The sequence below is a fragment of the Dipodomys ordii genome, unplaced genomic scaffold (assembly GCF_000151885.1).
Source record: "Dipodomys ordii isolate 6190 unplaced genomic scaffold, Dord_2.0 Scaffold155, whole genome shotgun sequence".
Taxonomy (NCBI): Eukaryota; Metazoa; Chordata; class Mammalia; order Rodentia; family Heteromyidae; genus Dipodomys; species Dipodomys ordii.
The window spans coordinates 2,519,381-2,532,557 of record NW_012267371.1 but is presented as its reverse complement, the minus strand read 5'-3'; the positions used below and the strand labels follow the sequence as shown (position 1 = coordinate 2,532,557).

General features: G+C 45.9%; 1 protein-coding gene across 1 annotated transcript; it reads left to right on the top strand.

Moving 5' to 3' along the window:
- Positions 1-8,173: 8,173 nt before the first annotated feature.
- Positions 8,174-11,159, top strand: LOC105997888 (glycosylation-dependent cell adhesion molecule 1-like). The gene is made up of 4 exons (XM_013032432.1): positions 8,174-8,237; positions 9,100-9,144; positions 10,121-10,423; positions 11,026-11,159. Exons 1-4 carry the CDS (start codon positions 8,174-8,176, stop codon positions 11,157-11,159), a joined length of 546 nt encoding a protein of 181 aa, XP_012887886.1.
- The last annotated feature ends 2,018 nt before the right edge of the window (positions 11,160-13,177 follow it).

Below are 13,177 nucleotides of genomic sequence, written 5' to 3'. Positions count from 1 at the left end.
AAAAAAAAAAAAGAATTCCATAAAATTTAATAGAAAAAAATCTAACTCAAAAGTTTTAACTGTTCATGGAAAGCCAGAGACTGGGCAATAACCATTAAGAAAGTGAAAAAAAGTTGATCTTTCTTTCCACCAATATTGAATTCATGGTAAGTGCAACACTGTATCCAAGTCCATATCTTTGACCATTAATACTTTAATGAATTTTAAAGTGTAGAAATCATGCAAATGGACTGTCTCCATCATAAGGCAATTGAGGTGGAAATTAAACACATCACTAGGCAATCAAAGAAATTTAAAATTCATATACAAATTTGTAACACTCCTTATCAGTGGTATCAGAGTCTGAACTCAGCACCTCACTAAATGCTTTTCTTACTAGCACAGCTGGCACTCTACCACTTGAGACACACCTCCAGCCTGGCTTTTTGCTGGTTGTTTTGGAGTTGGAGTCTCCCAGATTTCTCTGCCAGAACTGGCTTTAAACTGTGATCCTTAATCTTGGCCTCCTGAAAAGCTGGTGTGGTGTGGGGAGGGGGGTGTACACTCTACCACTTGAGCCACAGCTCCACTTCTGGCTTTTTTAATTGTATTGTCAAGGTGATGTACAGAGGGGTTACAGTTACATAAGTAAGGTAGTGAGTACATTTCTTGTCAAACTTGTTACCCACTCCCTCATTTTTCTCCCACTTCCCCTCTCTCCAGCTCCCCTCCCCGAGTTGTACAGATCATTTCCAACATATTGTCCTGTGAGTATCACTGTTGCATTGGTTCCCCCTTTGTTCTTTGTCTCACCATTTCGTTGTTCCCCTTCCCTTCAGATAAAATATTATACAATACCCAAGGTACCAAAATCAAATACGGTGACAACAGGGGATAAATCACAGGATAAAAAAATACAAAAGTAACAAGAAACCACATTGTACATTAAAAACAACAAAAAAAAAAACCTGCTTTAGAAGATGTAAGAGTCTCACAGACTTTTCTGCTCAAGGCTGGCTTAAAAACCTCAATTCTCAGATCTCAGCTTCCTAAATAGCTAGGATTATAAGCATGAGCCACTGGTGTCAGGCTTGCTGGTTATTGTTAAGATAGGTTTCCATGAATTTTTCTGCCTATGCTGGCCTCAAATCACAATCCTTCCTTTCCTGGCCTCCAAAATAGCTAAGACATAGTTATATATAGCTATTTCCTATAGCTAGGTATAAGCCACTGGCACCAGGCTCAAATTTGTAACCCTCTTAAACAACTTTCAATTCAAAGAGAAAAAAAACAAAATTACTGGGTATCTAGAATACAATATTTCAGATTTTATGAGATATAGCTAAAAGAGTGTCGCAGGAAATCTCAGAGTTAAATATTTGCATTAAGCAAAGAATCTTCGTTCTTTCTTGAGCTGGTACCCAGTTTTGAAACTCAGGGTGCAGTTTCTTCAGTCATAACTGTCACTTTACCATTTGTACCACACCTCCAGCATTTTGCTGGTTAATTGGAGGTAAGAGTCTCTCAGAGTGTTGTTTTCCTGCTGGAGTTGGCCTCAAACATTAATCCCCAGATCTCAGCCTCCCAAGTAGCGAAAATTGCAGTATGCACCACCAACACCTAGCAAAGAAAACATTTAAATATAATTTTGTTGTTATTTGGTGGGGGGGGTCAGTCATGGGGCTTGAACTCTGGGCCTGGGCTCTGTCCCTGAGCTCTTTAGCTCAAGGTGAACTCTCTACCCGTTGAGCCACAGCACCACTTCCAGTTTTCTGGTGGTTCAGTGGAGATAAGAGTCTCACGGACTTTCCTGCCTGGGCTGGCTTTGAACCATGATCCTCAGATCTCAGCCTCCTGAGTAGCTAGGATGACAGATGTGAGCCACCGGTGCCCAGCTAATTTTATTGTTATTTTCAATGTGTTGTACAGGGAGGTTACCATTTCAGGTAATTAATATGATTGTATGATATTGGGGGGTAATATCACCCTTCTTTTGCTTTCCCTGTTAGAAAACATTTTTTTAAAAAACATTCAGCACCAAAATAACTAATGAATGAATTAAATTTAATGAAAAACTGAAAGAAGAAATTAGTAAGCACAGAAGTTAATTAAGTAGAAAACTATAGAACCAAAACTTAAATTATCCACGAGCTAATTACTTAGGGAGGAATAGATAAACCATTATCTCTAACTTAATGAGAGATAGAGACAGAGACAGAGAGACAGAGACTGTCAGAGAGAGCATGTGAGGAAGTAGAATGAGGATATTCAGAGAATGGATCCCCATGGCTCCTGCACCTGGACCCTGGACCCACTGGGATGAGCTGTGGCCCTGCTCCACACACTTCAGTCCTCTCAGACCAGAGCAATGGACACAAAGCATTCAGTTTAAGTATGGCCTAGGAAGTTTATGGTGTCATTCAAATAGGGCTTTTAGAGTAGAGAAGGCTGCTCCCAGCTCCAGGGTTGGGTGTGAGTGACCAGACCACGAGGCAGGCCCAGGACTCCCAGACTAGCCAGTCTACCCAGCTGTCACCCATGCGTTTCTCTCCTCCCCAGGTGCAGCTCAGAGGGCGGGTGTGGGAGCCTGAGCTTCTAACCCATGTAAGCAACATTCTAAAGAACTCTTCCCCCACCCCATCCCGCCCCACAGTGTTTTCACAAACTATCCAGGCTAAGCCTAGACTGGCTCACAACTTCCTGAAGAGGAACCAGCCAGGGCTACAGTGAACCCTCAGCAAGGATCTAGAGATTCAGAAAGAACCTTCTATAACCTGCTGGACACAAGACTGCAGCTGCTCTCAGCCCCCACCCATCCAGTGATCTCTGAAAGTGGCATCTCCCTGCTTGTTGACCCTTCTGAACCTCCACCCATCCCAAGTCTCTAAGGCAGACTTGTTTCTCTTGGGTTTCCTTACAGTGGCCTTGTTCTCCTCCCTGTTCCAGCTCCAGGCATCCCCAGCACTCCCGAGGATAAGATGAGACGTGGGAAACATTTTGAGGCAGAAACACAGATTTCCCAGGAAACCTGGGAAACCACAGGTCTGTGGTCCCCACACTGGGGATGCCCAGAATAAGGATGGATGAGGCATGATGGGAAGAACATGAGAATCAGAGTCAAATCAGTTCAGTACCAGTGGTATCTGATACCTGTTAATGAAATGAGTCCCTTCCCATAGCTTAATCCACTCCTTCCCTTCTCCACAGATTAGCATGCTCCCTTCCTAGGCAACACCAGGCCCAGGTAGTAAAGGCAGTAAATAATCAACTTCAGCCCCCTTTGCCTTGGGATGGCATTTCTCTGGGGCAGCTACCACCATATAAGGCAACAAGAGCCCCTTAGAGTGACCTTCAGGTCTGGGCAGCTGCAGGGCCCCTTATCTACTATTTGGGCAGCAGCCATAAATCCTAGTCCACCATAATGAAGCCCCTGGCCCACAGGTCCACACCAGGGTCTCCGCTTCCTAGCCCCTTCTAGCCCCTCCTAAACCTTCTAGGTTATATAGGTCACCTCAGACAATAGCCCGTGCTTCTTCTCTCCTCCCTTGTGAGAAGGAGTCTTGCTGCCCACCCCCTCTTTCTGGGCAATAAACCTTTCTTTGTTCTCTGTACCTGGATGTCTGCGTGGTTCTCTGGCAAAGCCTAAGTAATCTAATGGAGCTAACAATACCTCTGTGGTATCTCAGTATATGGACTCAACCTCTCTGAGCCTTCATTTTTTCCAGATGGTCAGAAACTATCAGTACTACCCTGAAGATGTCTGTGAGAATCAAATAATCTTTGTGTGTCTGGCTCAAAGTCAGATGTCAAAAAATGTTCTTCCTTTTCTGTCCCTCATCACCTGGCCACCTGCCCCAGTCCTCTCTGACTCTTTCTCTCTCTAACAGAGAGATGGTGACTCCCAAAATCTTAGCCAGAAAAGGCTCCTGAGCTTAGAAGCCATTCTGTCAACCTGAGGGTATGATGTCCTCAAAACCTATGTTAGTGCTAGGCTCACACCTGTCATCCTAACAACTCAGGAAGCTGAGATCAGAGAATTGAGGTTCAAAGCCAGCCCAGACAGGAAAGTTCATGAGACTTCTCTCAAATGATCTTCCAAAAAGTCAGAAGTAGAGATGTGACTCAAGTGGTAGAGCACTGTCTTTGAGCAAACGAAAAAACTCAGAGACAGCATCCAGGCCCTGAGTTCAAACTCCAGGAACAGTAGAACAAAATTTTCAAAAGCACCCTATGCATCACAGTTGCCCCGGATGCTAGTTTTTTAAATGCATATCTACTACACACAGAGAGAGGGGGCAAAAAAGAGGTTCATGGAAATCCCCAGGCTAATTGTGATGTGAGCCAATGTTTAATGCTGTTTTCAACTGCTGTTTTCAAATGAAAAATCTCCCAAGAAATTTTCCACTGCTCATCCATGGGCCTGAGAACCTAGAATAAAATACTAGACATCCTTGGCGAGCCACCTGGCCCGGTCCATCCATCCCCTTGCCAAGGAGATTGGGGCCTAGAGATGGCCAGGGCCCGAGTCACACATGAAATACTAGCAAAGCTGAACACGATGCAGACACCCTGACAGGAAGCTAAAGTCCAGATGCAATCGGGAATTTCCAGTGTATACAGTTACATCCAGTGACGGAGGCAGAGAGAGCAGAAACTACCTGAGAAGGCCTCGGGGGATGCTGGGCAGGGACTGGTGTGGCTGAGCTATTAAGTCCCTTGGGTGCCTCTGCCGAGTCACTCATCAGAACCTCAGGCCCAAGGGCTGCTCTAGACAGGGCTTAGTAGCATCTCTTTGCCTCCATGCTTTTGTCTCTCTGCTTCCTCCTTCCTGCCTCTTTAGATCTCTGACTGGCCTTTCTCTGGGTATCTCTGCCTCAAAATTCACTGAGGGGGACCTCACTGACTTGATTGGAAAGGCTCCACTATGGAGTAACAGAAATGGGCAGCTACCTCCCTCGGGTCTACTGACCCCCGTGACTCACACCTGTAATCCTAGCAACTCAGAAGGCTGAGGTCTGAAGATCTCAGTTCATCGCCAGCCCAGGCAGAAAGGTCATGCAACCCTCATCTCCAATTAATCACCAAAGAGCCAGACGTGGAACATGTCTCAAGTAGTAGAACACCAGCCTTGCATGGAAAAGACTCAGAGACAATGCCCAGGCCCTGAGCTTCAAGCCCCAGCACACACACACACACACACACACACACACACACACACACACACAAACACCTTTGGTCTTCCTCAAACCTTTCTCTTTTGCTAACAGATGGGCTTTATTCCCATGTGATGCCTTCTCATGGCGATGTATTTCAGAGGAGACCAAGAATCGTCAGGATAGCAAGGTTACCTGACCCACAGTGTAATGCTCTGTCTGCAGAGCACTTCAGCAACCTGTTTCCTCAAGAGTTACAGGTATGAGCAACAACCCACCACATCCATGCTCCACATGGTAGCAAGGCCCGTCAAAGCCTACATGGATTGTGGCCCTGCTAACATCGGAATGCAAGCCCTTCCTGACAGAATCCAAGCCAGAACTCAGATTCTCTTTGAGCTCCCACCCCGTGAAAATGTGAGCAAAGAAAATGATGGCTTTTAGCTGCTATGTGTTAAGGTACTTTTGTAATACACTGATAATGCCTGAAGCATGTTGCTACATAGTCATCAATAAATAGCCTTGAAATTGGGAAAAAGGAAAGAAAGAAAAAAGAAAAGAAGAAAGGAAGGAAGAAAAGAAGGAAGGATGGAAGGGAGGGAAGGAGGAAGGGAGGGAGGGAGGGAGAGAGAGAGAGAGAGAAAGAAAGAAAGAAAGAAAGAAAGAAAGAAAGAAAGAAAGAAAGAAAGAAAGAAAGAACGAAAGAAAGAAAGAACGAAAGAAAGAAAGAGAAAAGAGTTACAGGTGTGTCAGACACACTGCCACCTGTCTAGTCTCCAATGCCCCTATCCCCAAATCCTTAACCGCGTACACGGGAGGAGGCTAGGCTAAGGAAGGGTGGAAGGAAAAAGCTTCCCTAGCTTCTTGTGCTTCTCTGAGGCCGTGAGTGCTGGGAGCCACATTCAGCACAGAAATCCAGCACACTCAACTCAATGTGAACTTAGATGTCTTTGAGATGGGCTTTTATCTTATGCAACTTTGAGCTGTACTAATACCAAGAAAAACCCTCATTGTTTCTATGAAATTCACATCTAACTAGGTGACTTAACTCCTACCTGGCACCCTTGCCTGAGAGGACAGGAAGCAGGCCTGTCTTGTAGGGTTGGAGAGCTAGCACACTACCTCTATCATACCTGCTAAACAGTAGACATTGAAATACACTTTTGTTGAATTATGTGCTTGTTCCTCTCAGAGGTCTCATTCACACTCTAATGAAACATTCTAATGGGCAAACATTGAACAAGAAAAATGACTCAAGAAAACCAGAGTGGAGTGTCCAGCAATTATGAAGGGCTGCACGAAATCAATTGAGATTCAGAGATAAACTATGGACCCTGCCCTCAAAACAGTAAGACCAATGTTTTTCCAAGCACTTAAATATGACAGCATGTTCCTGACCATAAGGTCAGGAACCAGGCAATTTTGTTCTATCTGCGTTCTATCTCCAAACTTTGCATATGGTAGATAATAAATAGTAGTGGTTTGCAAGGATGAAAACATGAAGATATAAATAATGCCATGTGAGGCCCACAGAGGCAAGATGATTCATCGAGGGGGGACAGGAAAGAGAGGTCAAGTCTGGGACACGGGGTAGGAATATAACAGACAGATGGAAAGGAGAAAGCAGTTCCTGGCAGAGGAATAGTATGAAGCCTGGTTTTGCATATTAGTGAGCAGGGACCAACTCACAGAGGTAAGAAGTGAGATTGGAAGCGTGGAAAACTGAGGAGTCTGGTGTTAGTGATGAATAATCACTAAAGACCTGCAAGTAGAGATGTGGCCTGAACTTTCCCCCACCACTAATACAGGTGATGGGTCTGTAAGAGAGACAAACTGGGAGTCAGAGATACTACTAAAATAGCACAGCCTGGAGAGAATGGGGACTCTGCTGGTAGAGTGCATTTTGTATGCATCAGGAATTAAGTTTGCAGAACTGAAGCCCAATATTCATGGACTCTACGAATATCATCATCTGCCTGACCCTGCTTCTGAGTGCCCGGGGCTATGGGAGGGGAGGTGGCTGGTAAGAGGGGACATCAGGGAGGAAGGGGAGGTGGGAGGCAGCCCAAGACAAACTTCCTCCAGTTCATCCTCTTGCCTAAGGAGTGAGCTGGGCTGTAGCAATTGGGGGACAAATGCCAGCCCCCTAGGGCTCTCCACTCCCATGGGTACAGGACTCACAATGGCCGGCACAGTCCCAAGCTTTCTGCCACCTACAAGCAAGACCATATCCTCAGTAGAACTTTGCCATTCCCAGCAAGCTGCTTCCCGCTGAAGACCCAAGGCTTGGCCTCAGGGCCAGCAGCCCCTCTCTGCCTGGAGATGATCCAAAAGCAGGTTTCGAAGGTCATCACTAGACCCTGAATACAGCTGGTTCAAATCCATCCAAATGAGTGAGCTTTATGTTCTTCGCCTTGCCTTTGGGAATATGAGTTTCTGTGACTAATCACTAAACTCCCCCACATTATGTTAAAAGAGATATCCCATATGAACAGGCTTGGGGGTGGGGGGTACCTGGCCTATAGTTAGATGTCCTGTAACTGCTTTGCTTCTTCATTCCTGAACGTATGGGGAGTTTTATCTGCCCTCTTATTCACCCAACTGTTATTTTCAGAACTCCTGTTATATACCAGCTGCTAGAGAAGTTTGGGACAGGGTGGCAGGGGGGCACAAAGGAGTGACAAGGAAAACAGGCATAATCTCACATGATTAAAAGTAAAAAATGGACCTGTAAGGCGTGTCATGAATGAGACAACTCAACTCGTAAGTTATCCCAAAGACATATGGGTTAGAGCCTGCGGCTGACACACCTTGGCATAGCTCAAGCCAGGTGAAAGGCTAGGGGACTTCTTTTCCTATTAACTGGTTTTCCAGAAACTCCAATTCCAACAACCAAATATATTCAGAATGGGGAAATCTGGCATGCTCCCAGGTCCAATCTTGAGCCCGTTTCCCATCCTTACCCATAAATAAATAAAGGCTGACTCCCGACCGCTCTAAGCAGTCTCCCCAGGGAAAGTTTATCCCTCTTCAGCTCCACCATGAAATTCTTCACTGTTCTGCTGCTGGCCAGCCTAGCCGCCACGTCTCTCGCCGCCCCTCACGGTGAGTATGGCCTCCTTTCCACTTCCCTCAGTCCCCTGGAAGTCACTGGGCTGTCAGCTGAGAGACATCAGCAAGGTTAAAGACTTCTTTAACCCTTATAAGATGCTGTATAGAAAGGTGGGGAAGCGGGGGCTGGGAAGGTGGCTCAGTGGTAGAGTGCTTGCCTTGCATGCATGAGGCCCTGAGTTCGATTCCTCAGCACCACATAAGCAAAAACAAAAAACCAGAAGTGGCACTGTGGCTCAAGTGGTAGAGTGCTAGCCTTGAGCTGAAGAGCTGAGGGACAGCACCCACGCCCAGAGTTCAGGCCCCATGACCGGACCCCAGAAAGGTGGGGAAGGCCTTGAGGATAGAGGCAGAGGATAAGAACATAGAACCCCAGGAATCCTGCAACCCAGAATGCATTCAGAGGAGCCATATGAGGTCCATAGCAGGGAAGACATTGGTCAACCATTAGACAGATCACTGATGGAGTGATTCTTGACAACCTGAATTGGACCATCTGCCTTCCCTCTGTACAATGAGAACAAAAAAAAAAAAAACCACATGTGTGTGCGCACACACTATTTATTGAATCCACTAGCTATGTATTAAACATTTACATTGGGTCAGGCAGAGTTCTAGGGACTTAGGATACACAAAAAGACTAGACAGACACCTGAGTCATCACCACGAAATAAATGATGCATATCTTAAATAAATTATATACTTCTTAGCATATATTATATGCGAAGAAGAACAAAAAGAAAAGTAAGGGAGGTGAAAAATTGAGGGTATGGGGGTGTGAGGGATGGTTGCTGGGGAGGGACTCGTGTATAAACTGTCTTGAAACCTCTGAAGATGTTCATCTCTTCCTCTTCAGAGCCAAAAGATGAAGTCCCCACAGAGACTCAGCACACAGATGCCCGTAAGTCTTTAGCCGGTGATGGTCAATGGCTAGCCAGGAAACGATGAACTTTCCACCTGAGGAAGGAGAGAGACAGACGGTCCCTCCCAGTATTTGCCTTTCCTATGGCACTAATTGGCCAAGATGTGAGGGTCGGAAACCATATGAACATGCTAGGTAGTCATTGGATGTTGGGATAAGGACTGTATCTCACACCTAAATGTTACAGAGCAACTCATTTCAGCTCACCCCAAAGCAAGAAGATTAGAGGCCTCATCTGTTGCAGGCTCAGCTCCCCCACTAGGAACATTTCAGGATTATCTATGCACCTAATTTAATCTCAAACCAGCTTCCTCCAGTTTACCTGAGGGGTGAAAAAGCAAAATGGGAGCAATGATCATAACTGAAAGAAAATGAGCTGATGTTAATTAACTCTGACTATGAGCAAGGCTATGAGACAGATGTTTGTAAAAAAAAATGATCTTTAATTGGGAAAGTAGATTTGCTGGGCGAAGTGGAATTCCTAATTAATGGCATTCAAAATTATATAGGTGTAGCCAGCTGCTGGTGGTTCACGCCTGTAATCCTAGCTACTCAGGAGGCTGAGATCTGAGGATCGTGGTTTGATGCCAGCCCGGGAAAGTCTGTGAGATTCTTATCTCCAATAAACCACCAAAAAAAGCCAGAACTGTGACTCAAGTCATAGACTGCTAGCCTAAAAAAGTAAAAGAAAAAAATAAAAAAAAAAACTCAGGGACAGTGCCCAGGGCCTGAGGTCAAACCTCAAGACCAGCACACACACACACACACACACACACACACACACACACAATTATAACTGTGCTTTGTGGATTTGAGGATTTGCTTGTGTATTAATTAGGCAGTAACTCAACTCCAATACCCATTACATATGAAGGGGTCATAATGTAGCTGGATGTCTATGTCTCACAGTGAACTCTTTCTCTGCACCTCACCCCCTCCATCTCCTTGGTCACAGCTACGCAGATCACTCAAACAAGCCATTCCAGGAAGGATCACATTTCCAATGAGGTTCTTTCTAAGGAGCCTTTCATCTTCAGAGAAGAGCTGATTTCCGAAGATAATGTGGTGATTCAAGCTACCAGACCAAAGAGTCACAAGACCCAGCAGCAGCAAGAGGACAGATTCCAAAATGCCGAGCAGCCATCAGAAAAGCTTACAGAATTCATTCCCAGGCCTGGTAGGAACCAAGGAACAGGGGAAAGCAGTTGGAGAGGAATCAAGCAGAAAAGGGCAGGAGTAGAAAACAGCTTAGATAGAGGTAAGGTGGGGTTAGAAAGAGAAAGGAAAGGGCTGGGAAGTTGGTTCAGTGGTAGAGTGCTTGCCTTGCATGCATGAGGCCCTGGGTTCAATTCCTCAGCACCACATAAGCAGAAAAAGCAGAAAGGGGCGCTGTGGCTCAAGTGGTAGAGCGCTAGCCTTGAGCTGAAGAGTTGAGGAACAGTGCCCAAAGTTCAGCCTCCACAACCAACACCAAAAAATGTTTGCAGAAAGATAAAGGAAGCTGTGGGGGGGACAAAATTAAAAATCCATGAAATATGTAGATGGTCAAAATAGGTTATTTGCAGCTATGAGAAGAAATGGATGAAATCTGCTGAAATTGTTTGGGGGAAGGGGGGTCACAGAGAATGAAGAGTAATAGAGGGGAAGAGATTGAATGGAATATATTATAAACATGTATGGAAATGTAACAATGAAATCCCCCCTTGCATATCTAATGTTAAGCTAATAAAAAAAATAGTTATAAATGACATGAACTGTCACACAGACTGCCAGCCCTATGGAAGGCTAGTGTCCTCATTCATCAAGGAGTGAAGCAGCACAGGACTTTAACTATATGTTTCTCTCCTCCATGTTCCCCAGCAGCCACCTCAGAGGGAAAAATAACGAAGATGGCCCGTGAAATCAGGAAGGAACTGCAAGGATTGGTGAATGCTTCCACAAACATACTGTCACCACGCCCTAATGGCAAGAATGTCCAAGAGGTCCTTGGCTGATCCATGGGAGGCCCAGTATCACTCCCACAATTGCTCATCTACAGCACCGTGGCTCAGCCCCTCGAATCCATGCATTAAAGTGTTACAATCCAAACTCAGCTCTGTGGTGGTTTTGTTGGGCCCAGGAAGGGAAGCCAGAATGCCCTACTCCACTGGGCTTCCTCCGTCACTCCTCAACCCCCTTTGAGTTTCAACCCTTCATCCTCTCCAGCTTCAAGCATCCTTTGCAAGGTCCTGACGCTCCCGCTTCCCTCCATCCATATACCAGCCTCCGTGTCCCCTCACCCCACCCTCCAGTGGCAGCTGCTCTGCCGAGGGCCACGACCAACGATAAGCCCCAAGCTGTCCCTCAGTCCTGACTTCTCTGTACGACACAGTTACATCCTCTAGAATCATCTCACTAACTGTCCTAGACATTACACTCCCCTCGTTTTCTAAACTCCCTGCTCCTTTCCTAGTATGTTTGACCTATGGACTATCTGCTCCCCAGGGCACATCCTACAGCTTGTGTTCCACCACGCTGCAGGGCTTCTACAACTGCCAGGATGGCTCAAGGTCGAGTTTCCCAATCAATTAACACCTACCAAGTGTTCAGCAGACTTCATCTGTCTAGTATGTGCTGACTTCCCTGCAACTATGACCGTCTTCACTGTAAAGACATGTGGTACTCACTAGATAGAAGAAGAAGGAAGAGGAGGAAGAGGAGGAAGAGGAGGAGGAGGAGGAGGAGGAGGAGGAGAAGGGGGAAGGAGGGTGCTGGTGGCTGCCACTATTCAGGAGGCTGAGATCTGAGGATCATGGTTCAAAGCCATCCTAGGCAGGAAGTCCATGAGACTCTATTCTCCAATTAACTACCAAAAAATGCCAGAAGTGGAGCTGTGTCTCAAGTGATACATCACTAGCCTTGAGTGAAAAGTTCAGGGCGAGTACCTGGGCCCTGAGTTCAAACTCCAGGACTGGAATTTGTTGTGCTTAGCAAGGACAGCAAAAAAGAAAAAGAAAAAATAGGAGAACTAAAGTCTCTTTCGGTCTTACAATCATCAAAGCCAAGGCCACCCATTGATAAGTAGGTAGGAAGGCAAGAAGAAGCCATCTCTGATCTCTAATGTTCTACCAACAGGACACATGAAAAGGTACTCACTCAGTATATCAACAGAGGAACTGATCTACTATTGCTCAGGGCTGGCTCTGTACTGGCCCAGGAAAATCTGGAAGAAGTGTGTTCTGAGCTGGAAATGGATAAGATGATCTTGCTCCATCCATTGCTCTTTTCTTGTATAGAAAGTGGCCACCTGTCAGCGAGGGACTGGGGTTTAAGCCTATGATCCTAGCTACTACCAAGGCTGAAATACAGAAGATTGCTGTTCAAAGCCAGCCTGGGCAGAGAAGTAGATAAGACACAGGTAACCAGCCTACATAAATAGCCCCTTTATCCTAAGTTCCCTTTTAACTACTTTGTGGTGGGGGCGGGGTTGTTGGGGGTGTGCGTGCTAGTGCTCAGGGTTTGAACTCAGGTCGTGGACATTGTCCCTTAGTTGTTGCTCAAGGCTGTTCTTCTACCTCATAAGCCACGGCTCCACTTGCAGCTTTTAGATGATTAATAGAAGTTTTTAGATGGTTAACAGATTTTTCCTGCCTATGCTGGCTTTGAAACATGATCTTCCTTTCTTAGCCTTCTGAGTAGTTCAATCTACAGGTGTGAGCCACTGGCTCCCAGCATCTTATCCACCTTTAATGGGAGGCCTTGTATTTGGGGTTTATTGGCACCACTGCCCAGCCATCAGCAAGGTGGACACTTTGATCCGCACTAGACAGTCTGCCTCATGGTTTTTTGCTGTTGCTGTTGTTGTTGTCGGTTATGGGGCCTGAACTCTGGGCCTGGGCACTGTCCTTCAACTCCAGTTCAAGGCTAACACTCTACCACTTGAGCCACAGCGCCACTTCTAGCTTTTTCTGCTTATGTGGTGCTGAGGAATCAAACCCAGGGCCTCGTGCATGCAAGGCAAGCATTCTACCAC